At 42.7% G+C, this 26,954-nt stretch overlaps 1 protein-coding gene across 2 annotated transcripts; it reads left to right on the top strand.

Annotated features, from left to right (window-relative positions):
• The first annotated feature begins 1,220 nt into the window (after window positions 1–1,220).
• Window positions 1,221–26,519, top strand: LOC115155671 (interleukin-1 receptor type 1). Of its 2 annotated transcripts, none has more exons than XM_029702539.1 (11): window positions 1,221–1,511; window positions 16,249–16,326; window positions 18,583–18,835; window positions 19,093–19,273; window positions 19,903–20,092; window positions 21,981–22,043; window positions 22,217–22,352; window positions 23,639–23,790; window positions 24,011–24,154; window positions 24,741–24,920; window positions 25,649–26,519. In XM_029702539.1, exons 2-11 carry the CDS (start codon window positions 16,251–16,253, stop codon window positions 26,140–26,142), a joined length of 1,869 nt encoding a protein of 622 aa, XP_029558399.1. In that variant the 5' UTR covers window positions 1,221–1,511; window positions 16,249–16,250; the 3' UTR covers window positions 26,143–26,519. The 2 variants fall into 2 exon arrangements, with proteins under 2 accessions (XP_029558399.1, XP_029558400.1); XM_029702540.1 differs by lacking the exon at window positions 1,221–1,511 and adding an exon at window positions 5,375–5,408.
• Window positions 26,520–26,954: the final 435 nt, after the last annotated feature.

Here is a 26,954-nt window from a genome sequence, read left to right as displayed (position 1 = left end):
CTCCCTCAACGTGAACAATATTAAGGAGATGATTGTGGACTACAGGAAAAGGAGGACCTCTATACCAGGTGGTGTCAGAGGAAAGCCCTAAAAATGGTCAGACTCCAGCCACCATAGTCATAGACTGTTTTCTCTGCTACCGCACGGCAAGGTGTACCGGAGCACCAAGTCTAGATCCAAGAGGCTTCTAAACAGCTTCTACCCCCAAGCCATAAGACTCCTGAACATTAAATCAAATGGCTACCCAGACTACAGTATTTGCATTGCCCCACCCTCTTTTATGTTGTTGCTACTCTGTTTGTTATCTATGCATAGTCACTTTAATAACTCTCCCTACATGTCCATATTACCTGCATTACCTCGAGTAACCAGTGTCCCCGCACATTGACTCTGTACCGGTACCCCCCTGTATATAGCCTTGCTATTGTTATTTTACTGCTGCTGTTTACCGCTGCTGTTGAATTATTTGTTACTTTTATTTGTTTCTAGGTATTATTCTTAAAACTGGATTGTTGGTTAAGGGCTTGTAAGTAAGCATTTCACCATTTGTATTCAGCGCATGTGACAAATAAAATTTGATTTGATATCCATATGGTAGTTAGTCTTTTCCCATCACTGCAACTCCTTTACGAACTCGGGAGAGGCAGGGGTTGAGAGCAATGCATCCTCCGAAACACGACCCCGCCAAGCCGCACTGCTTCTTGACACACTGCTTGCTTAACCAGGAAGCCAGCCACACCAATGTGTTGGAGGAAACATCGTACAGCTGGCGACTGAAGTCAGCGTGCATGCGCCCAGAGAAGTCGCTAGTGCGCGATGGGACAAGGACATCCCAGCCAGCCAAACCCTCCCTTACCCCGGACGATTCTGGCGCAATTGTGCAGCGCCTCATGGGTCTCCTGGTCTCAGCCGGCTGCGACACAGCCCAGGATCAAACCCGGATCTGTAGTGACGCCTGTAGCACAGTGATGCAGTGCCTTAAACTGCTGCACCACTCGGGAGGCCCCATATACAAACATTATTTGGGTAGTGTTTTATCTATTGCTGGATTCATACATTTAAGTTGACCTACTTCCATTGAGATCAGCAAGACTAAAATGAAAGTTGGTGGTTGCATAGTTTCCCCACACCTGTGTTTGAGCGAGAGTCCATGTGCACCCGTGGTTGTGTGACTGCACAATAGGTTCCAAGAAGTGCATCTACATGATGTTGCTGTGAATCTCTGAGGTAGAAGTCACTTCCTAGCTCTAAGAGAGAAGGCAGGGCCCCTAAAAGGTGTGGGTATCAAACATCTTCTGTCTCACTCCTGTACCTCTGTTTGGTTAGGACTGGGGATTCTCAAATCCAATGAGGGAAAATCCAGCTGAGGTTTCACACCTCAAGAAAACAACCCACAGCATTGTTTTGTCAACCTAAAGAGTTTAACTTAAAATTACACTTCGGCAAACCTGAAACCCCTCCGTGTGAAACGAAGTGAAGAGGAGCACCTTTGGTTTATCATCTCTAAGAAGGTAAATGTATTCATATAGGTACTGCAATTGTTACTACAAACTATTGGTAGACTTGGGCTTATTATGTATGTGGCCATTAGGAAGGATTAACAGCAGGTTTCAAATTAGTTCTGATAATAGAGTAAAGTGTTATCCAGAATGGTCCAGCAGCTATGTCATGAGGCCCACCTTGCTACCACAACAGACTGACTATAGTAAGGTTTGTGGTCCCTACGATTAAGCTATGATGAGTGTAAAAGTGTGTGTGTTTGTGTTGTGTCGGTATAGCTGTGTTTGTGTTGTCGGTATGCGTGTGTGTGTTATTTATGTATGAGTATGTAATGCGTGTGAATGTGTGTGTATATCATGGTTCCCAAACTGGAGGCTCACTAGCTGAATTTGGCCAATAGATTACATTTTTATATACTATATATATATATATATATATATATATATATATATATATACACATATATATATATATTATATATATTAAATTTGTTCAAATATTTTTTATTGAACACATACACAAGAATGGTGTATAGGTATAAAAGACAAGTTTACAGTTCTTATCTAAACATAAGAGAGCAGACATTAACCAAAAGACCCAGAGTTCTGGGCACAAAACAAATATTACAAAACAAGACATACAAAACAAGGACAGGTAGAAAGAAAAAAGAAAAAAAAAAAAAAAAAGGTTGATGTAGCCCCCCCACTTATACCACACTTTATCCCCCCTTATTCCACCCTATTCCCCTCCCAACTGCTCGGGTGGCGGGGCCAGCACACGCTGCCCAAAGGTAGATTACCGCATGACAATTGAGAGTGCGTTAAGTGCAAATTCACAGCGCCGCCTGGTCCAAGTAAGAGAGGAAAGGCTGCCAGATTTGATCAAATGTTGATAATTTATTGTTCAAAATATATCTAATTCTTTCTAAGTGTACAGTATTTGCCAATTCGCTGAGCCATAATTTGGTAGAGGGCGCTTCCCTCTTTTTCCAAAAGAACAAGATTAATTTTTTTGCCGAAATGAGACTGTAAGAGATGAGTTGTTTTTGGGAGTTGGTTAATCCGTTTAGGGAATCGGACACTCCCAGGATTATCAGAAGCGGGTCTGGGTCTATTGAAGTCTCCAGAACTTCAGAGAGGACCCCAAAATTCCACACCAATACCCATACAAGTTAGAGCATAGGGCAAAGCAGTGGAGAAGTGTACCCTGCTCAGCCTGACATTTATCACACATAGGGGATGTACCAGGAAATATCCTATGCAGTTTGGTTTTGGAGTAGTGTAATCTGTGTAGTACCTTGAATTGTATGAGACGATGTCTGGAGTTAATGGAGCAGGTGTGGATATACACCAAGCTATCTTCCCAGTCTGCCACCGAAATGTCAGTCCCTAGTTCTTCCTCCCATTTTGCCTTAATGGCATCAGTAGAGGGTGCGCTAACAGATTGAAAAGCATCATATATACGAGATATCAGTTTGTCTGAGGTGGGGCATATTTTTATGCATCCGTCAAACATGGAAGGTTTAGCATTCCCAAATGTTGGGAGGTATTTTCTAACATAGTCTCTAATCTGTAGGTATCTGAAAAAGTTACTTCTGGGAAGATTATAAGTTTCCCTCAGCGATTCAAAGGAAGCAAAGGTTCCCCCTATATATAAATCCCCTATGGTACTTATCCCCAACTCTCCCCACCGCTCAAAGGTGTTATCGAGGTTAGAGGGGGCAAAGGAGGGATTCCTGGCAACAGGAAGCATGAATGATATTGGTCTAAGATCAAAGTGGACTTTAATTTGCTTCCAGATTCGGACTGTGCTATGTATAATAGGATTGTTACGGTAAAGTGACATCTCCAGATTGACAGGTGACAGAATCACAGCACCAATAGAGAAGGGGTGGCACTCCTCTCGCTCCATACTAAGCCAGCTGGGTGGCGGGAGTGCGTCATCCAGCAGAAACGTAACAGCGCGGAGGTTGGCGGCCCAGTAGTAAAATATAAAGTTTGGGAGAGACAATCCTCCTTCCAGCTTGGATTTACAGAGGTGTTTTTTACCTATCCTGTGTGTTTTATAATCCCAGATGAAAGGATTGATAATAGAGTCCAGTTGTTTATGAAAGGCTTTAGGTATGAATATTGGGATGTTCTGGTATAGGTAGAGCAGTTGTGGGAGGAAGACCATTTTAATGGCATTAATTCTTCCGAGCAGAGAAATTGGGAGAGTTCTCCAAAATTGTATGTTTGCCTTAAGTTTTTGCATCAGAGAGGGGAAATTCTCTTTAAATAGTAAGGAGTATTGTTTGGTAACTACAATTCCAAGGTAGGTAAATGTATCTGAAGATAGCTTAAGTGGAAGATGTTCTAGCCAGGAGGTGTTTTGCAACCGAATGGGCATTAATTCACTCTTGTTCCAATTTATTCTGTATCCCGAGAAGGTACCAAACAAATTAATCACCTCCAGAATAGCTGGAATACTATCTTGGGGTTCTGTTACATAGAGGAGAATGTCATCTGCGTATAGGGAAATCTTATTTAGAGTATGTTTAGTATTATAGCCGTATATTGCTGCGTGAGATCTGATCGCTCGCTTGAGCGAGAGGTTCAATAATTAGAGCGAAGAGCATAGGCGACAGCGCACAACCCTGCCTTGTCCCTCTGTGAAGGTTAAATCGGGGCGACAATGATTGGTTAGTGAGTATTCTCGCACAGGGCTTCCTATATAAAAGCTGGATCCACTTTATGAACCCATCTCCAATATTAAATTTCTGTAGGACCTTGAATAGATAGGGCCACTCAACTTGGTCAAAGGCCTTTTCAGCGTCAAGAGATATAACGGCTAGGTCCACGTTAGGTAACCTCTGAGAATACATAATGTTGAATAGGCGCCTGAGATTGAAGAATGAGTTTCTGTTAGGGATAAAGCCGGTCTGGTCTGAATGGACCAATTTGCCAATTAAAGTGCTCAGCCTGTTAGCCAAAGTTTTTGCTAAAATCTTTTGGTCTGTATTAAGGAGGGATATTGGTCTGTATGACCCTACCTCTTCCGGATCCTTACCCTTCTTATGTATAACTGTAATAAACGCCTCATCCAAAGTGGATGGGAGCACTCCATCCTCGTTGGCCTGAACCAACATTTTGTGTAGGTAGGGAGAGAGCATGTTGCTGAATGTTTTGTAGAATTCACTCGGGTATCCATCTGGGCCCGGGGTCTTGCCACTCTTTAGAGATTTTATTGTTTCTGTAATTTCTTCAAGAGATATTTCCTTATTCAGGAAGTTAGAGTCTTCCTGGTTCAGGGCAGGAAGATTACAGTTCTCCAAAAAGTTTTGCATAATTAAGGGGTTAGGGTCCGCTTTAGATGTATATAAAGTCTCATAAAACTGACGGAATCTGTCATTTATGTCTCTGGGGGAAGAGAGTAATTCCCCAGATGCAGATTTAACTTTGTGAATCATACGGTCACTCACATTCTTACAAAGTTGTCTGGCGAGTAGTTTGTGTGGTTTGTCACCAAACTCAAAATATTTTTGCTTGGCATAGAGAAAAGATTTAGCAATTTTAGCAGAGAGGATCTGATTGTATTTAAATTTTAAAGACATCATTTTTTTATGTTTCTCCCTAGATGGGTGTCTAGCATTCTCCCTATCCAGTAAGTGAATTTGTCCCTCCAGTTCTACCAATTCTCTTCTGTTTTGCCTACTCCTGGCAGTCTGAAAGGAGATGATACAGCCTCTCAAATAAGCCTTCAGTGTTTCCCACAATAATGCTGGGGAAGTCTCTGTGTTGTCGTTGGTATCAAAGAAAAATTTAATTTGATCTTTAAGATGTTCACAGAATGTTGGTTCAGTGAGGAGCTGAGGATTCAACCTCCAGACCCTCTCGTCTGGTACGATGTCACCCAATCTCAGGGAGAAGGTGAGTGGACTGTGGTCAGAGATCATAATATCATGATACCTCACATTACAGGTATAGGGGAGTAGTTTAGCATCAACCAAAAAGTAGTCAATTCGAGTATAAACATTGTGAACATGAGAGTAAAAGGAGTACTCCCTACCCGTAGGGTTAGAGATCCTCCATATATCAAATAAGTTCGAATTTTTTATGTAGGTATTCAAGAATTCACTTGAATAGGAGGTAGGGGTTCGCCGGGTAGAGGATCTATCCAAATATTGGTCTAGCACACAGTTAAGGTCCCCTCCAATGACCAGGTTAGTATGGGAGATATCTGGAATCAGGGCAAGGACTCTTTTGAAAAAAGAGGGGTTATCAATGTTTGGCCCATAGATATTTAGTAGAGTTACAGAAGTAGAGTGGATCTCTCCTATTACGATCACATAACGACCCTCTTTGTCCACAATAGTGGTTTTATGTTGAAAGGGAATTCCTTTCCGTACCAGAATCGCTGTGCCTCTCGTTTTGGCAGAGAAGTTAGAGTGATACACTTGCCCCACCCACTTACATTTAAGTCTGTTATGAGAATTGTTTTTCAGATGGGTTTCTTGCAAAAATATAATATCAGACGAGAGTGCTTTCAAGTGGGCTAGGACCTTGCCTCTCTTAATTGGTTCATTTAAACCCTTGACATTCCAGGAAGTGAATGTAAGCCCCGCCCTCCTCTCATTTGTAGTTCCTATGGTGGCCTGCATAGCATGTAAGTTACTAAAAAGGTAAGAAAGCGCACCAAACCATCATGATCAGCATATGTAGCACCTACACCCGAGCAGTATCCAACCCACCCCTCCCCCCCTGCAAGCACCTTTACTTTCCACCCTGTTCCCCTACTTTCCCCAAAATTTACCCCTCCCATCAACCCACATTTAACAGGCATACACAAAAAGGAGAGAAAAAAACATGAAAATAAAAATAATAAACACATTGTCTGGCCGATGCCAAAAAAGCACGGCGCGACCTCGAACAAGAGGTAAAACAAAAATAAAATCCCAACTATACGTTCACCTCTCATTATCCTAGAACTTCTACTAACATCTGAACTGAGGAGGCTCCCGCGAATAAAGTGTTCAATTAGCATCTAATAAACCTAAACAGAATAAGTTGCAACTTAAACATATTGTGCACTTAAGCTTCATCTTGGGTCAATCCCTGAGATAAGCAAGATATAGCATCACAAGATTACATTGCTAAGCAATGCCGGTCTAAACATAAACCATCAGCAACCGACATAGACAGCAGTACAATTACATATTGTGGGTTAGGAGATGGGAACAAGGATTTTGATAAATTGAATATACCCCCCAATAAAATGTAAAAAAAATAAATAAATAAAAATAAATAAAAAAATAATAATAATAAAAACACATTTTTTTTCCCTTCTAAATAAAATTTAAAAAATTATCTTTTTAATAACTAAAAAAACAATAGTGATATATATATATACATACATACACACATACATACACACACATACATACACACACATATACATACATACACACATACATACCTATATACACACATCCATACACACACATGTACATATACATACATACATACCTACATACATACATACATACACACACTTGTACATATACATACATACATACATACACACACACACGTGCACATATATACACACATGCACACCTACCTACACACACCCATGCGCAAGTATATACACGCATACCCACATACGTACACACGTGCATACACATACACACACGTACACACGTTCATACACATACAACCAAAAATATATACTTATAGAAATAAATATTAAAAAAAATATATATACAGACACACACACACACACACACACATACATCTACATACCCACCCCAGAATAGTAATCTACACTAATTTAAAATATACACATACCTAATACTAAAATGCTAAGAGAGAATAATAATAATAAAGTACACATAGTAATTATATGTACGCACACCTACACAGACACAAGCACCACGGAGGTCTGGTGGGAATCTAATCGTGAGAGCGGGCCAGGCTATGACAAAGGCAGAACAGCACAAAACATCAACTTGCAATCCAGGTGTTTGCGTCTGCCCCTTCCCAGCCATCACCCCCAGACCCCCGCAAGCAATAACTAACTGGTATGGTAATAGGAATAATGTAAGAATTGAAAAATAAATAACGAAACAAAACAAAAATGGGGGAACATAAGTATATCCATCCGAAAGTGTCAATGATCAGACCTGGAAGGCCTCCCAAACAGGCACCACCCCGAACCCAGTCGGAATTAAAGTGAAACTGACGTTAAATGAGAGCTCTAACCGCCCTCCATTGGTCAGCTCAGCGTGTTACATGTTCGGCAGGCCCTGTCGAGACCGTTTAGTACGGTTTCACCCGTTATGGTATAGTATGGGTTCGAGTCCATGAGCAGACCCTAACACACAATGACAAGGCACTCTAACCTGTACGGGGGATTGGCGTATATTCCCGGATAAACTTCTCTGCGTCCAAAACCGAGGAGAGCCAAATCTTCTCTCCGGAAGGCGGGGTAATTCTTAGTCTTGCAGGGAAGAGCAAGGCTGGGCGAAGATGGAGTTTGTAGAGTTTGGTCATGACATCTCTGTAGCCGGCGCGGTGCTTTGCCACATCGGGCGCATAATCCTCGTAGACACGGAAGGGGTGCCCTTTATGTAACAGGTTGCCCCTCAGTCGAGCCTCGCGCAGGATAAGATCCTTGGTCTTGAAATTGTGACAACAGATGATTACTGGGCGAGGACGTTGGCCCGGTCGAGGCACTGGGACAAGGGCGCGATGTGCACGGTCCAGTTGGGGATCTGAAGCCAAAACATCCGATCCCATTGCATCCTTCAATAGCTTGGCGAAGAAGTCGGTGGGGCGAGAGCCCGCCTCTATCCCCTCTGCCAGCCCAACAACGCGAAGGTTGTGACGTCTGGATCGGCCCTCCAGGTCGACCACTTTCACAGAAAGCCTCTGCACACTATCCTGCAATGACGTGCATAGCTTCTCCAACTCGTCGATCCTACCAGCGTTGAATTCAGAGGCTTTCTCAAGGTCCACAATACTCTGGCCCTGCGAGGCGACCGTTCGAATGGTGCTCTCAATTTTAGTGTCCAGTTCAGCAATAGTAGCCTTAAGATCCTCAGCTATAGCAACACGTAGTTCTCCCAGAGCGCGGGTAAGTTCTGTAAGTGCCACGTTGTTACCTGTGCCTTCCGCCATGTCTGTCTCGTTGTTTGGCGGGGAGTAGGCCTCCGAAGTGGATTTATTGTCCTTTGGTCGCTTATTACTCGGCATTTCCACATAGAAAGTTACAATATTGTATTAGAAAGAAACGCTTGTTGTAAAAAGTGCAATAAAGTAGGTTAAATTAGATTATTTTGCTAAAAAGTTGCAGGAGCCTCTCACACACAGCCGTTCACTCCAACATGCTAGCTCCGCCCCCCTATATATATATATATATACACACAGTACCAGTCAAGTCTGGACACACCTACTCATTCAAGGGTTTTTCTTTATTTTCACTATTTTCTACATTGTATAATAATAGTGAAGACATCAAAACTATGAAATAACACATATAGAATCATGTAGTATCCAAAAAAGTGTTAAACAAATCAAAATATATTTAGGACTCTTTAAAGTAGTGAAGCCACCCTTCTGCCTTTTTCGACATCTTTGCACACTCTTGGCATTCTCTCAACCAGCTTCACCTGGAAGGCTTTTCCAACTGTCTTGAAGGAGTTCCCACATATGCTGAGCACTTTTGGCTGCTTTTCCTTCACTCTGCAGTCCATCTCATCCTAAACTATCTCAATAGCTTCCCTGTGGCTCAGTTGGTAGAGCATGGTGTTTGCAATGCCAGGGTTGTGGGTTCAATTCCCACGGGGGGCCAGTACAATTTTTTATTTTTTTTAAATGCATGAAGTGTATGCATTCTCTACTGTAAGTCGCTCTGGAAAAGAGCGTCTGCTAAATGACTAAAATATGTCAAATGTAATTGGGTTGAGGTCGGTTGATCTGATGCAACACTCCATCACTCTCTTTTTGGTCAAATAGCCCTTACACAGCCTGGAGGTGTGTTGGGTTATTGTCCTGTTGAAAAACAAATGATAGTCCCACTAAGCATAAATCAGATGGGATGGCATATAGTTGCAGAATGCTGTGGTAGCCATGCTGGTTAAGTGTGCCTTGAATTCTAAATAAATCACAGACAGTGTCACCAGCAAAGCACCCCCACATCATCACACCTCCTCCTCCATGAATCACGGTGGGAACCACACATGCGGAGATCATCCGTTCACCTACTCTGCGTCTCACAAAGACATGGCTGTTGGGACCAACAATCTCACAGTTGGACTCATCAGACCAAAGGACATATTTCCAATGGTGAAATGTCCATTGCCCATGTTTCTTTGCCCAAGCAAGTCTCTTCTTACTATTGGTGTCCTTTAGTAGTGGTTTCTTTGCAGCAATTCAACCATGAATGCCTGATTCACGCAGTGTCCTCTGAACAGTTGATGTTGAGATGTGTCTGTTACTTGAACTCTGTGAAGCATTGATTTGGTAGTCTGGTAAATCTAATGAACTTATCCTCTGCAGCTGAGATAACTCTGAGGCTTCCTTTCCTGTGGCGGTCCTCATGAGAGCCAGTTTCATCATAGCGCTTGATGGTTTTTGCGACTGCACTTTAAGAAACTTTCAAAGTTCTTGAAATGATCCAGATTGACTGACATTCATGTCTTAAAGTAATGATGGACTGTCATTTCTCTTTGCTTATTTGAGCTGTTCTTGCCATAATATGGACTTGGTCTTTTACCAAATTGTCACGTCCTGACCATAGAAAGCTGTTATTTTCTATGGTAGAGTAGGTCAGGGCGTGACAGGGGGGTGTTCTAGTGTAGTTTTCTATGTTGTCAGGTTCTAGTTTTGTATTTATATGTTGGGTTTTGTTTGGGATGATCTCCAATTAGAGGCAGCTGGTCCTCGTTGTCTCTAATTGGAGATCATACTTAAGTAGGGTTTTTTTCCCAGCTGGCTTTGTGGGAGATTGTCTTTGAGTTAGTGTATGTTTCACCTCTGCATCACGGTTTGTTGTTTTGTTATTCAGTTTATTTATATGCATGCATAGTTTCACAGTGAAAATAAAATGGGGAACGACACACACTGCACTTTGGTCCTCTCCTTCCTACGACGGCTGTGACAGAATCTCCCACCACCAAAGGACCAAGCAGCGTGTAATGGACCAGTGGACTTGGGAGGAGATACTGGACGGGAAAGGACCCTGGAGGCAGGCTGGGGAGTATCGACATCCTAAAGAGGAGATTGAGGCAGCGAAAGCGGAGCGGAGATATTACGAGGCATTATACCAACCACGAGGCAAGTGCGAGAGGCAGCCCCCCCCAAAAAAATTGGGGAGGCACACGGGGAGATTGGCAGAGTCAGGGTGGAGACCTGAGCAAACTCCCCGTGCTTACCGTGGGGTGCGAGTGACGAAGCAAGCACCGTGTTATGCGGTGATGCGCACTGTGTCGCCAGTGCGCATTCACAGCCCAGTGCGTCCTGTGCCAGCGCTCCGCGTTTGCCGGGCGAAAGTAAGCATCCAGCCAGGACGGGTTGTGCCAGCTCTACGCTTGAGACCTCCAGTGCGCCTCCAAGGCCCAGTATATCCTGTGCCTGCCCCACGTACCCGGCCTCCAGTGAGTCTATCCAGCCTGGTACGCCCTGTGCCTGCTCCTCGCACTTGCCCTGAGGTGCATGTTACCAGTCTGGTGCCACCTGCGCCAGCCCCACGCATCAGGCCTCCAGTGCGCCTGCCCAGTCCGGGGTGTCCCGTTCCTGCTTCCTGCACTCGCCCTGAGGTGTGTGTTACCAGTCTGGCACCACCTGTGCCAGCCCCACGCATCAGGCCTCCAGTGCGCATTCCCAGTCCGGTGTGTCCTGTTCCTGCTCCCCGCACTTGCCCTGAGGTGCCTGTCACTAGTCTGGCGCCACCTGTGCCAGCCCCACGCATCAGGCCTTCAGCACACCTGCCCAGTCCGGGGTGTCCTGTTCCTGCTCCCCGCATTTGCCCTGAGGTGCGTGTTACTAGTCTGGCGCCACATGTGCCGGCCCCACGCATCAGGCCTCCAGTGCGCATTCCCAGTCCAGAGCTTCCGGCGACAGTTCCCAGTCCAGAGCTTCCGGCAACAGTTCCCAGTCCAGAGCTTCCGGCGACAGTTCCCAGTCCGGAGCTTCCAGCGACAGTTCCCAGTCCGGAGCTTCCGGCGACAGTTCCCAGTCCGGAACCTCCTGAGACGGCCCGCGGTCTGGAACTTCCTGAGACGGTCCGCGGTCAGGACCCTCCAGCGACGTTCCACGGTCCAGAGTCTTTGGCGATGGCCTGCGGTCCAGAGTCTTTGGCGACGGCCTGCAGTCCAGAGTCTTTGGCGACGGCCTGCGGTCCAGAGCTTCCGGCAGCGGTCTGCGGTCCCAGTCCAATATGAGACTACCTAAAGCAGTGGTTCCCAACCTTTTTATAGTCCCGTAAAAACATTCAACCTCCAGCTGCGTACCCGCTCTAGCACCAGGGTCAGCGCACTCTCAAATGTTGTTTTTGCCATCATTGTAAGCCTGCCATATGCACACTATATGACACATTTATGAAACATAAGAATGAGTGAGAGTTTCTCACAACCCGGCTCGTGGGAAGTGACAACGAGCTCTTATAGGACCAGGGCACAAATAATAATATATTAAATGATTTTGCTCTTTATTTAGCCATCTTACATATAAAACCTTATTTGTTCATTGAAAATTGTGAATAGCTCACCACAGGTTAATGAGATGGGTGTGCTTGAAAGGATGCACATAACTCTGCAATGTTGTGTTGTATTGGAGAGTCTCAGTCTTAAATCATTTTCCACACACAGTCTGTGCCTGTATTTAGTTTTCATGCTAGTGAGGGCCGAGAATCCACTCTCACATAAGTACGTGGTTGCAAAGGGCATTAGTGTCTTAACAGTGCTATTTGCCAAGGCAGGATACTCTGAACGCAGTCCAATCCAGAAATCTGGCAGTAGCTTCTGATTAAATTCAATTTTCACAGAATCGCTTGTTGCAATTTCGATGAGACTCTATTGTTTAGATATCGGTAAGTGGACTGGAGGCGGGCATGAAAGGCATAATGAATCCAGTTGTCTGTGTTGTCCGTTTTGGGAAAGTACCTGCGTAATTTCACACCCAACTCACTCAGGTGCTTTCCTATATCACATTTGACATTGTCCGTAAGCTTGAGTTGATTTGCACACAAAAAAACATACAATGATGGAAAGACCTGTGTGTTGTCCTTGTTAATGCAGACAGAAAAGAGCTCCAACTTCCTAATCATAGCCTCAATTTTGTCCTGCACATTGAATATATTTGCAGAGTCCCTGTAATTCTAGATTCAGATCATTCAGGCGAGAAAAAATGTCACCCAGATAGGCCAGTCGTGTGAGAAACTCGTCATCATGCAAGCGGTCAGACAAGGGAAAATTATGATCAGTAAAGAACACTTTATTCTCATCTCTCAATTCAAGAAAACATGTCAGTACTTTGCCCCTTGATAAGCAGCACTATTCTGTATGTTGTAAAAGTGTTACATGGTCGCCTCCCATATCACTGCATAATGCAGAAACTACACAAGAGTTTAGGGGCCTTGCTATAACAAAGTCAACCATTTTCACTGTAGTGTCCAAAACGTCTTTCAAGCTGTCAGGTATTCCCTTGGCAGCTAGAGCCTCTCGGTGGATGCTGCAGTGTACCCAAGTGGCATCGGGAGAAACTGCTTGTTCTCCCGTTACCACTCCACTATGTCTCCCTGTCATGGCTTTTGCTCCATCAGTACAGATACCAACACTTCTTGACCACCAAAGGCCATTTGATGTCACAAAGCTGTCCAGTACTTAAAAAAGATCCTCTCCTGGTTTCCAGTAGTTTGCAGAAGAGGATGTCTTCCTTAATTGACCCCCCATAAACGTAACGGACAAATACCAGGAGCTGTGCCAGGCCCGCCACATCTGCTGACTCATCCAGCTGTAACGCATAGAATTCACTGGCTTGTATGCGAAGCAGTAATTGTTTCAAAACATCTCCTGCCATGTCACGGATGCGTTGTGAAACAGTGTTGTTTGATGCAGACATTGTCTGTATAGTTTTTGGGGCCTTTTCCCTCAGCATTGTCCCAAACATATCCGCAGCAGCAGGAAGAATTAAGTCCTCCACAATAGTATGGGGCTTGCCTGTCCTAGCCACTCGGTAGCTCACCATATAAGATGCTTCTAGCTCCTTCTTTTTTTATTTTATCTTTATTTAACTAGGTATGTCAGTTTAGAACAAATTCTTATTAATTGTATCTATTGTTTTACTACTCGAAAGTCATCTTAATTCTCGCTCAAAACCTCCCGTGGCTTATTTTTAAGTTTGGCATGTTTTGTTTCTAAATGTCTGCGCAAGAGTGAAGGTTTCATCGAGTTGTGAGATAGTACTTTTGCACATATAACACACTGTGGCTGAGGAAATGCACTACTCCCAATATAAGTGAACACCAAATCAATGTAGTTCATCATATTTGCGCCTCTTGGATGGTCCAACGTCCCTGTCTGTTGTTCGGTGCTTTCCCGGGTAAGGGGGGAGTAACTCTTCGGCTGCATCAGATTCACAACTGTCAGTGTCCATGCTAGCTGGGCTAACAACAAATGCAGAATTACTGATGCTAGCATTGGATGTGCTTGTGGAAGCAGAACAGCTTGTGTTGTCGACAGGTGCAGGTGTAGTACTGCTGCTATGTGTCTCTATGGATGCGGACCTTACTTTTTTTTAACCATTTATCCATTTTCGAGCAAACGGAATGAGCAGCAGCTACGTTTGACTACATACGGACTGGTATTGGAATTCCCGCGAGAGAGTAACGGTTAATGTGATTGGATGTTAATTATTTGACTAGGCTACCTGTATTTGACATCGTGTTGTTATTTCGCTGAACACTAGATGGTTTAATTTTATTTTTGGCACTGAAACGAGGCTACTAAGGTGAGAACGAAACCTCACCCAAGTGTATAGCCCCGTTGGAAAATATAAATGGACTGTTTGAAAATGTGAATCACATTTATATTTGGCGTACCCCCGACGGCATTGTACATACCCCAGTTTGGGAATACCTGACCTAAAGCATCTTGTGACGCTCGCCGTAAGGAGTAGACCAAGGTGCAGCGTGTTGAGTGCTCATAATAAATATTTATTCTAACTCAGAACACTAGACAAAACAATAAACAAAGGAAAAACGAATGTCACGTTCTGTAGGCTTCACAGAGCAATACAAAAACAAGATCCCACAAAACCAATTGGAAAAAAACCCTACTTAAGTATGATCTCCAATTAGAGACAACGAGGACCAACTGCCTCTAATTGGAGATCATCCCAAACAAACCAACATAGAAATACCAAAACTAGAACCTAACAACATAGACATAGAAAACATAGAATAAACCCCCCTGTCATGCCCTGACCTACTCTACCATAGAAAATAACAGCTTACCATGGTCAGGACGTGACACATCTAAACTGGAACAACCATTTCAGTAACTGGCGCAATAAATCCAAGTAACACGTCGGCTTAGTTTGGAAAATGTATGACATTTATGTTTGAGATGCATGACATTACTTAATCATTGTACTTGCAATTTTAAATCAACCTGAAATAGAGCACGCTGTGAAATATGATTATGATGGGTGTGGTTTTGGTTCAACTCTGGTTATTAACACCAACACTGGGGTTATTTTACAACAATGATTGTTAATTCAACATTTAATTGTTATGTTCAGAGTAGGCCCTTAACATTATGCCATATGAAAAATGTATTGTATTGTGTTAAATAATAAACCATTTATGGACCTTGGACTGAAAATAGATGTTTTTATTTTATTTCACCTTTAATTAACCAGGTAGACTAGTTGAGAACAAGTTCTCATTTACAACTGCGACCTGGCCAAGATAAAGTAAAGCAGTACAACACAAACAACAACACAGAGTTACACATGGAATAAACAAGCGTACAGTCAATAACACAATAGAAAAAAAGAAAGTCTATATACAGTGTGTGCAAATGGTGTGAGGAGGTAAGGCAATAAATAGGCCACAGTAGCAAGTAATTACTATTTAGAAAATGAACACTGGAGTGATAGATGTGCAGATGATGATGTGCAAGTAGAAATACTGGTGTGCAAAAGAGCAGAAAAGTAAATAAAAACAATATGGGGATGAGGTAGGTAGATTGGATGGGCTATTTACAGATGGGCTATGTACAGCTGCTGCGATCGGCTAGCTGCTCGGACAGCTATTGAATGCAACAACACTGTCTCTGTTACTAACAAATACAGTCTCGGATAGTACTGTATCTCCACAATTCACTTGAAAGGCAATGCACTCTAGGAAAAAGTAAAAATAAATACAAAATAAGGCTTTACACCAAGCAGTGTGTTTATTTAAAATGTTCCAGTGTCTATAGGGGTACACACTTTCAGTGTTATTTTAACACTCTCGGTGTTGATTTAACACTGGATAATTTGTGTAGCTGTGGAGTGTGTTTGTGTGGGAGAAAGACATTCAGTTGACAAGTAAGGGATCCAGTGGATGATTAGAAAGAGGCATGATAATATTGTATGTGAGATCATCTTGCTTGCTGAAGATTTTGGACAGTGTGATGTGACCCTTGGTTCTAATAGTTTATTTGAGTCTATTATGGCAATCCGTGACTAAAACTCACAAGTGATTCTGTGTGTCTCTTTGTTTCAGCTATGGATTGGAGTCAGAGGTTGCAGCTCTTGCTCTTCTCACTCCTCTGTCTCACTGGCAGCTCCAAGGCAGTAGGAGGTAAGTAGGATGAACTTTACCCACAGAATTCATCAGCCATCAATCAATCAATCAACAAATCAATCAACCATGTTACGAGGACAGTTAGAAGTACTGATTGAATTAAACTGGATCAAGTTAACAGCTCTATATCCAGAAACATGGTCCTTCACTTTGTCATGACTTAAGTCTGACCTCTGGGGGGTGTTGATGGAATAATATAATTTTATAAAGCAATGCTGCAAATATCTGCGTGCAGTTTTAAACTACCCTTCCCCCCCTTTTGTTCCATGCTGGCTGAAGACCTGGCTAGCCAGTAACTAGCTAACACCAGACAAACATGAAAGGGGAAACATATAAGAATATTTGCCATAGATTAATAGGGTAAACTTGTAATTATATTTGCTGACATCATTCAGTCACATTTTGGCACCAGTAGAGTAGCTATCTAGCTATATAAACCACGCCCCTCTGCAAACATGTCTTCTCCAATGTTGGTTAAAAGATGATAGTTATTTAAATTAGGTAAGGGAATATCATGGTACAGTACCATTGGTGTATTAAAATAAGAGTTAACGTGATGTCACATTGTCACCTAAATAATTAATCTAAGTGTTTGACGTGGGAGAGGGGACCAGTAACTTTATGATCAAACTTTATCAATGTAGAATCTACAGTCATTTTTCATACCTTGATCATCATCATTTGATCTGGTTTCCTTCAAATATCATCCAATTTCATGAAAAACATCATTTTAACTATTCATGACCTTTAAATCAACACTGAAAGTGTTGTCTATGGACCCCATATAAAAACCGGAACGGTGTTAAATTAACTTTCTGCTTAGTGTAAAGCCTTATTCAAATATTTCCCAGATTGTCTTGCCTTCTGAGTAAATTGTAGAGTTACCATCCATGACAATATTTGTTATTAACAGAGACATGGTTGTTGCATTCATCCATTTTCAGTCATATGGACTTCACCCAGTATTATGTGAGATCATCCGTGAATGTTATCATAAAATATATATATTTAACACAATACCATATGTCTTTCATAAGGCCTTATTTTGAGGGCCTAGTTTTACCCTAATACAGGGGCCTGAAACTCATGCACATCACTTTGAATCAAATCTATGGCCGGCGTATGCTGTTTTGCAGGTTGATATTTTAGAATTGTTTGTTTCAATATCTATGTTTGTGCACGTACATTGATTGACTGATTTATCGTATACTACACAAAGATAAACTACATACATTTTTCTAAACTAATCCAATCACTTAGTTGAAATCAGTTAGTTCCTAATGTTCCTAACCCTGGCAGTCATTCTGAATGCAGGTTGCAGATGAATTCATTTTCAAACTGTTGGATCGCCACCCACTGATTGGATTTCAATAGGAATTACACATCACCTTGTAAGCCAGCATAATGTGATTTGCAGGCCTGATGTGGCTTGTAAAACATGGATTTCAGGCCCTTGTATTACACTCTCAGAAAAAAAGGTTTACATTTGTTGCTAATGGGCTACAAACACTTAATCAATCAATGTACCAATGTACCTGCACAAACAGATATTGAAACAAACAATTAACTTTGAACTAAAACCATGCCCATCATCATATTTCCCAGCATGCTCTATCGCAGGAAAATATGATGATGGGCATGGTTTTAGTTCAAAGTGACGTGTATGAGTTTCAGGCCCCTGTATTTGGTTAAAACTATGCCTGCAAAATAAGGCCTTATGAAACACATTTGGCATTGTGTTAAATATACATTTTTTATGACAACATATTCATTTAGGATCTTACTTTTTTAAGTCTACGTGACAAAAAATGGATGAATGCAACAATTGTGTCTCTGTCACAAAAAAAAACATTCACGGGTGGTAACTCTACAATTTCCTCGAAAGGCAAGGCACTGTGGGAAATATTTGAATAAGGCTTTACACTAATCAGTGTGTTCATTTAACACTGTTCTGGTGTCTATGGGTCCACAGACTCAACACTTTCAGTATTGATTTAACACCATCAGTGTTAATAAAAAAATGAACACTGGAGAATTTGTTGTGAAGAGATATATTTTGAAGGGACCATCTCTGTAAAAACTCTGTCTGTGTATACTACATGACACGTGTAATAATTGCATTCTTTTTTGGTGTGCATCATTTCCCCAATATATTCTGTTCTTTAAGAGGTGGCCTCATTAAATAAGATGGTGGTCCTCAAACAGTCCCTGTACTGCATGTTTGTCTTCACTCTATACACTCTTTGTGTGCAGAGCTCTGTGTGGACAACGGACGAGAGACTGAGCAGGTCTTTTCAGTTTCCGGTGATGCTGCCATGTTGACATCCACCCTGGTGGACCTCAACGTGTCTGACAACCGCAGCAACCCCTATAACATCTCATGGTATGACCCAAGGACTGGGACAGAGCTATCCAGGGAGACAGGAAAGACTCTGGTGCGGGGGAAGACACTCTGGATTTTTAACATCACGATGGAGGATGCTGGAGACTATGTGTGTGTTGTGAGGTAGGGGCTATACTTTTGTCTGCTGTGTGTGTGTGTGTGTGTGTGTGTGTGTGTGTGTGTGTGTGTGTGTGTGTGTGTGTGTGTGTGTATATGTGTATATATGTGTGTGTATATGTGCATATGTGCGTGTGTGTGTGTGTGTGTGTGTGTGTGTGTGTGTTGCGAGGCAGGGGCTATACTTTTGTCTGCTGTGTGTGTGTATATGTGTGTGTATATGAGTGTGTGGTGTAAATCTTTCCTGTTACCTTTGATAACAGACTACCCACCGAGTGCTACAAGAAGGTGGCCTTACTGATTGTGAACCACACCAACCCAGAAGAATGCGGTCGACCAGAAAAGGCCCAGCAGGTCCTGACCAACACAGCCACATCTTTCCTGAACTGCCCATTGAGTGACCATATCAGGGAAGTGGACAATTACTCCATCCAGTGGTACAAGGTGAGTCCAATGGGGTAAACAGACAGTGCAGTAGGAGAGTGTTGAGAGGGGACGCCTGACAGCAGGGGCGGACTGGCCAAATGGCATTTCGGGAAAATACCGAATGGGCTGGTCCAATGGGAACGTCTAACTTGGTTTTTTTTTGTACAGAATTATAATTATCTGGCTGAGAATGGGGGCCACAGAGACAAAAACTGGCATTTTGGGGGCCTCAAGGAAAGAAAATGGGCCAATGTCAGGGCCTCAATGGAAAAAGGGTCTGGTGTGTCAGAATTGCCCAGGCGGATTTCTGGTCCCATGCCTGACAATGCTGGAAAGCCTGTTTGAAATCTTTATTTTCAGTCATTCAGTCCATTTTTATGTATGCTTAATTTGTGTTTAAAACTATATGAATGTAGGGTTATTGCTACTAGTGACTACATTTGAGACAGTGTTACTTCAGACACAGTATATACACTTTCATTGTTCATTGCTCTCACACATTGTACTGCATTGAATTGTTCTGAGAGTTGGTCTTCTAAGGTAAGACATTATCAGAACTTATCTGTAATTGTGTATTCATTTTGTACTACTAGCCATTTTCCATTACCACTATCTTTCACTGTGCATTTCTATTTGATCCCTGTCAGGACTGTGAACCCATTGTGAAAGATGATCCCTTGTGGAACAGGTTTAGCTATGTCAGTCACAATGCTATGGAGTTACTCCAAGTAGAAATGGTCACCCTTGAGGACCATGCGTTCTACACCTGCACCATGACCTTTACCTTGGAAGGGCTCAGCGGCAGGATCTCAGAGACCATCAACGGTTTGGTGAACGGTGAGTATTGTTGGCACAGCTCAAAAGTTGTCCCTAACCACAGAGCTAGGATCAAATTATTACCATATACCCCCAATCCTTACCACAGCCATTACAGAGATACAGTAACTTCAGAAAGTATTCACACATCTTGTTGTGTTTCAAAGTGGGATTAAAATGGATTTAATTGTCTTTTTTTGTTAACGATTTACACAAAATACTTTGTTATGTCAAAGTGTAACAGAAATTCTAAAATGTTTTTGAAATATATAAAAAATAGGAGACTAATATATCTGATTACACAAATATTCAACTCCCTGAGTCAATATATGTTAGAATCACCTTTGTTGCGATTATAGCTGTGAGTCTTTCTGGGTAAGTCTCTAAGAGCTTTCCACACCTGGATTGTGCAACATTTCCCCATTATTGTTTTTAAAATTCTTCAAGCTCAGTCAAACTGGTTACTGATCATTGCTAGACAACCATTTTCAGGTCTTGCCATAGATTTTCAAGCAGATTTAAGTCTAAACTGTAAATCGGCCCCACAGGAACATTCACTGTCTTCTTTGTAAACAACTTCAGTGTAGATTTGGCCTTGTGTTTAATGTTATTGACTTGCTGAACGGTGAATTCATCTCCTAGTACCTGTTGGAAAGCAGACGGAACCAGGTTTTCCTCCACGATTTTGCCTGTGTTTAGCTGAATTCCATGTATTTTTTATAATGGAAAACTCCCCAGTCCTTAACGATTACAAGCATACCCATAACATGATGCAGCGACCACTATGTTTGAAAATAGGGAGAGTGGTAGTCAGTAGTGTGTTGCATTGGATTTTCCACAAACATAAGACTTTGTATTCAGGACAAAAAGTGAATTGCTCTGCCACTTTTTTTGTAGATTTACTTTAGTGCCTTATTGCAAACAGGATGCATGTTGTAGAATATTTATATTCTGTATAGGCTTCCATCTTTTCACTCTGTCAATTAGGTTAGTATTGTGGAGTAACTACAATGTTGTTGATCTATCCTCTGTTTTTTCCTATCACATCCATTAAAGTCCATAACTGTTTTAAAGTCACCATTGGCCTCATCGTGAAATCCCTAAGCAGTTTCCTTTCTCTGACAACAGAGTTAAGTAGGACACCTGTATCTTTGCAGTGAATGGGTGTATTGAAACACCATCCAAACTGTAACCATCCAAAGTGTAATTAATTTTACTCCTGAACTTATTTCACCATGCTCAAAGGGATATTCACTGTCTGCTTTATTTTTATTTGACCCATCTAATAATAGTTGCCCTTCTTTGCGAGGCATTGGAAAACCTCCCTGGTCTTTGTGGTAGAAACTGTGTTTGAAATTCACTGCTGGACTGAGGGACCTTACATGTAGTTGTGCTGTATGTGTGGGGTACAGACATCAGGTAGTCATTCAAACATCATGTTAACCACTATTATTGCACACAGAGTGAGTCCAGGCAACTTATTATGGGACTTGTTAATCAACATTTTACTCCTGAACGTATTTAGGCTTGCCGTAAGAAAGGAATTGAATACTTATTGACTGAAGACATTTCAGCTTTAAATATTTTATTAATTTGTAAACACTTTGAAAAACATAATTCCACTTTCACACTATGGGATACTGTGTGTTGGCCAGTGATACAAATATTTAAATGTAATCCATTTTAAATTCAAGCTGTAACACAACAAAATGTGGAAAAGGTCAAGGGGTGTGAATACTTTCTGATGACAGTGTACAGTACATGTCCCTGAATCAGAGGTTATGATTTCATAGAGGCTGCTTTGAAACTTTGCTCTGTGAGAGCTTAGAAATGATTGTGTTCAATAGGGTCATGTGACTGCATTTTTCTGTCTGACTATGATGTTTATGAATCATTGTCATAATTTCAGTGGAGTATTGCCTGGAGCCCAAAGTGGTTGAACCTGCCAATGATATCATCAAAGCAGATTTGGGTGAGTAAGCCACTATAGAACATGTACTGTATATGTGTGTGCATGTGTGTGTGCGTGTGTGTGTGTGTGTGTGTGTGTGTGTGTGTGTGTGTGTGTGTGTGTGTGTGTGTGCGTGAGTTTGTACAGTTCTTTAATTCATGATGCAAATAAAGAATTAAATGTTTGCCCCCTAGGTTCTTCCTTCAGTAAGATGTGTCGGGTGTTTGTCCCGAGTGTGGGGAATAAACATTGTGCAAATTTGAATTGGATTTCTAGAGAAAACTCAATTTCCAAAAATGTCTCAGAGCGCGTCTTTCAGGAATCACAAAGGTAGGTTGAGACAACACAACAGCATCACAATACACAATGTAAGAATTCTACAGTTCCATGAAGAAGTATTTGCCGCCTTTCTGATTTGCTCTTTTTTTGTATATTTTTGATTCTAAATGTTATCAGATCTTCAACCAAAACCTAATATTAGATAAAGGGAACCTGAGTTTACAAATAAAAGTTTAAAAAAGTATCAAAGTTATGCACCACCCAATTCCCCTGTGCCTCAGAACCTGAACAACTTTCTGTCCATCTGTCTGTGAGCTGAAGCTGAAGCACAGCTTGGTCATGCAGCAAGACAATGATCCAAAACACACAGTCAAGTCTACATGAAAATGGTTAAAAAGCAACAAATGTGAAGTTTTGTAATGGCCAAGTCAAAGTCCAAATCTAATCCCAGTTGAGATGTTGTGGCAGGACTTGAAACGAGCAGTTCATGCTTGAAAACTCACAAATGTCGCTGAGTTAAAGCAATTCTGCATGCAAGAGTGGGCCAAAATTCCTCCACAGCGATGTGAGAGACTGATCAACAACTACAGGAAGCATTTGGTTGCAGTCATTGCAGCTAAAGGTTGCACAATGAGTTGTAGACTGTAAGGGAGCAATTACTTTTCACACTTGCATAACTTTAATTAAATAAATGAAATAAGTATATATATATTATTTTTGTACACTCAGGTTCTCTTTATCTAATATTAGGTTTTGTTTGAAGATCTGATAATATTCAGTATAAAAAATCTGCAGAGAAAATCAGAAATACTTTTTCATAGCACTGAATAAGCCTGTCTTGTCACGCCTGCTACCACTCTCTCGCGCCAGGCTGCCCAGCACTGTGCACTCCTGCTACCATCATTACGCACACCTGCTTACCTCATCGCGCATCAGCACATTATTGGACTCACCTGGATTCAATCACCTGTGTTATTACCTCCCCTATATCTGTCAGTTCCCCAGCTCTTTTCCCCGCTGCTGCATTAATTGTCATATGTCACCATGTTACCTGTGTGTTGACGCTGGCCCATGTCTGTTCCTTATTCAATGTTTACTCCCCGTACCTGCTTCTCTACTCCGGCGTTGGTCTTTACGTGTATTCTGTGTCATCCAGATAGATGTTCTACTGTATAGTATCTAAACTGTTGGAACCATATCAGGTATAGCGCTAAGATTACAATTGGATCCATATACCTGAATACATACAGTAGCGTTTGCTTGGAATGGAACTTAACATAACATACACTGCTATTTTGTGAACTGTGGCCATGATGGTTTGATTGTGTGTTCACAAGGGGGAACTTGTCTGAAGAGAAGGAGGGTATATGGTTGGAGCTTAATTTGACTTTCTTGATGGTGGAAGAGGAAGACTTTTACATCAATTACACGTGTAAGGTTTCCAGCGACAGAGGCAGTCCTTCAGCCTCCTTCACACTACAGCCTACAGGTTAGACAACACTTTCTGGAAGATAACATTTTTATGTTTCAGAAGAGATCACACACATATTATCCTGGCCATTTACTTGTTTTGATAGTGTATTATAACATCTGCAACCTCACCACTTTTGAAAAAACAGGTTGAAGAATTGAAGCCAGTCAGCTTGACCTTGGGTAAAAACTGTTATAAATGCTGTTATAAATGCTATCTTCTCTCTTTTTCTGCACAGATCCAAACAACCTGCTCCCTATTGGGGTACTACTGACTAGTCTGGTATTGGTGTTTACTGTTAGTGTTGTTATTTACCATCGCTTTAAGATTGACATTGTGCTGTCGCTAAGGAGGATGTTCCTGCTTCTCTACACAAACACAGGTACACAATGAGAGACACTTTACCACACAAATATGTTGCCCAAGAACACTCAAGGAAACATGAATAGAAACATACCTGAGCACGCACACGCAGACATGCACACACACACACGCACGCACACATACATACTATCTGCAGACTCATTGCATGGTGTGCATTTACAAAATGGAAACTTGCACTAACATAAACATACATTCCTACACCAGATACAGACAGAAATGCAGATACAGCATGTCTCCCCACAAACCCCCAAGCCCACATTTAAACCCACACACACATGAATGTTGCATTGCTTGTTTCCCACTCCCCACCTGACCACAAGTAAAATCAGTAGCAAATGTAGCAAGGTACTGTAGCACATCCCACACCTGCAGTATACAAGCACAGCATTTTCCATCACAGAGGAAACGGAGAGAGAAAGTTTCATATGAGGCACTGAATAGGCCATGTTACCATGAAACACAAGCAACTATGGTGTCATAAATAACCAAGCCTCCTCTGTTAGGCAGGTTTATGAAGACTTTTGTTCCAGCCCAGCACTAACACACCTATTTTGTTTTACCTGTCCCTGTCCTGCATGCAACAGACTCTGATGGGAAGCTGTATGATGCGTACGTGGCGTACCCCCGTCTGTTTGGGGATGGGGATGGGGGCAGGGCCTGTGGGAAGGCAGAGATGTTTGCCCTCCACACGTTGCCCCAGGTTCTGGAGGGGAAGTGTGGCTACAGGCTCTTCATACTGGGCCGGGACAGCCTACCAGGGGAAGGTAAGACATCTCGGTTCGACCCTGGGGCTCCAGGTTCCACAAGATTATCATAGCATTGGCATTAGCACACATGTAGCATGATGATGAAATATGTGGAATCTTTCTGAAGTCATAAAGACCTTCTGAAACCATCTTAATTGTAAATCAATGTTTTAATAACCATTTTCCATGCTCCCTTTCCCCCTCTCCCTCTTCTCCTCCATCCTCTCTTTCCCCCTCCCCCTGTTCTTCTCCCTGCCCCCCTCTCCCTCTTCTTGTCCCTCCTCCCTGACCCCCTTCTCCCTCTTCTCCTCCCTCCTCCCTCCTCCCTTCCCCCCTCTCCCTCTTCTCCTCCCTCCTCCCTTCCCCCCTCTCCCTCTTCTCCTCCCTCCTCCCTTCCCCCCTCTCCCTCTTCTCCTCCCTCCTCCCTGGCCCCCTCTCCCTCTTCTCCTCCCTCCTTCCTGCCCCCATCACCTTCTTCTCCTCCATTTCCCTCTCTCCCTCTTCTCCTCTGTCCTCCCTTCCCCCTTTCCCTTTTCTCCTCCCTCCTTCCTGCCCCCATCTCCCTCTTCTCCCCCTCCTTCCTGCCCCCCATTTCCTTCTTATCCTCCCGCTCCCTTGTCTCCTCCCTCTTCCTTTACCCCTTCCCTCTTCTCCTCCCTCCTCCCTCCTCCCTGCCCCCCTCTCCCTCTTCTCCTCCCTCCTTCCTGCCCCCCATCGCCTTCTTCTCCTCCCTCCTCCCTCTCTAGCCGTAGTAGATGCTGTGGAGAAGAGCATGCTGGCCAGCCGGCGTCTCCTCCTGGTCTACTCTGGCTCTACGTTCTGCAGTGGAGGCCACAGTGACAGCAGCAGCGGTGTCCTGGAGGCCTGGCAGAGCTTCGAGAGTCAGACGGCCATGCACCGTGCCCTGCTGGAGGGCTCCCTTAAGGTGGTCCTGGTGGAGCTGGAGGAGGTCACCCCTACACAGCTGGCCCTCTTCCCTGAGTCGGTGCGCCACCTCCGGGAGCGCCAGGGAGCCGTCTGCTGGTGGAAGAGTAGCAGGACAAGGAGGACCAAAGGGTTGAGGTGTGGGAGGTGGAGAAAAGAGGAGGTGGAGGAGAAGAGAGGGGAGCTGGCTTCGCCCCCTCTCTCCTCACCCTCTCTTTTCTTGTCCTCACGCTTCTGGAAGGAGCTGAGGTATTATATGCCAGTGAGGGGCATAAGGACGAGGTGCCCAGAGAAGAACAGCCTGTTGAACTTGTGATGGGATTGATGGGCTTTGGAGAGGACAGTGTTAGACATAAGGAGGAAATATGTTGAATGAAAGAACTTCTGATACCATGGAGAGAATAAAATGTTGTTCCTGACTCTCACAACACATTTTTATGAAATATTCTTGAATCAGACTTTGGAGGACTGATCCTCTGGGGTGAGATTTATTTGAGGAGGGATGATGATTGATCATCCTGCCGACTAATATTGTAAAATGCACAGTTAATAGTGTATTAATTCTGACCATATTGGCAGAGCAACTCACACACACAGACACACACATACACACAATTTACCACCATAACGTACATACACACCACATCTGTGAGAGAGCTTTAATAAAGAGTGCCCAGTACATTCTATACAATGTATTTGATGTCTTTGTTTGTCTACTCTAATTTCCCACCAAAATGTTCCTTTGCTTATTTAGGATTGTTAAAATGTTTTTTTTCTTCAGATTTGTTAATCCTCCATTGAGATAAGCTATAAGTGTTTAAACTAATATTTATGAATGCTGTTGTTTATTAATAAGAGGCCAAAGTATTTATGAACAGCTTACTGACATTTACTATTAAATGTTTCCTAAACGGTGAGCTGACTATTAACAAATACCTTATATGATTTATTATTAAAGCACAGTCCTGGAATTTCCCAGACACTTCCTAGAAAGGGTATGGCAGGTTAGCTCTTTTGCTATGGCTAGCTTACATAAAGGTAGGCCTGGTAAACTGGTTTCACACCTCAAGAAAACCTCCAGCATGGTCTTGTCAACCTGAAGTATCTTCCTTAAAATCACACTTCAGC

Source organism: Salmo trutta, chromosome 20, assembly GCF_901001165.1.
Source record: "Salmo trutta chromosome 20, fSalTru1.1, whole genome shotgun sequence".
Taxonomy (NCBI): domain Eukaryota; kingdom Metazoa; phylum Chordata; class Actinopteri; order Salmoniformes; family Salmonidae; genus Salmo; species Salmo trutta.
This window is presented reverse-complemented; position numbering and strand designations above follow the sequence as displayed.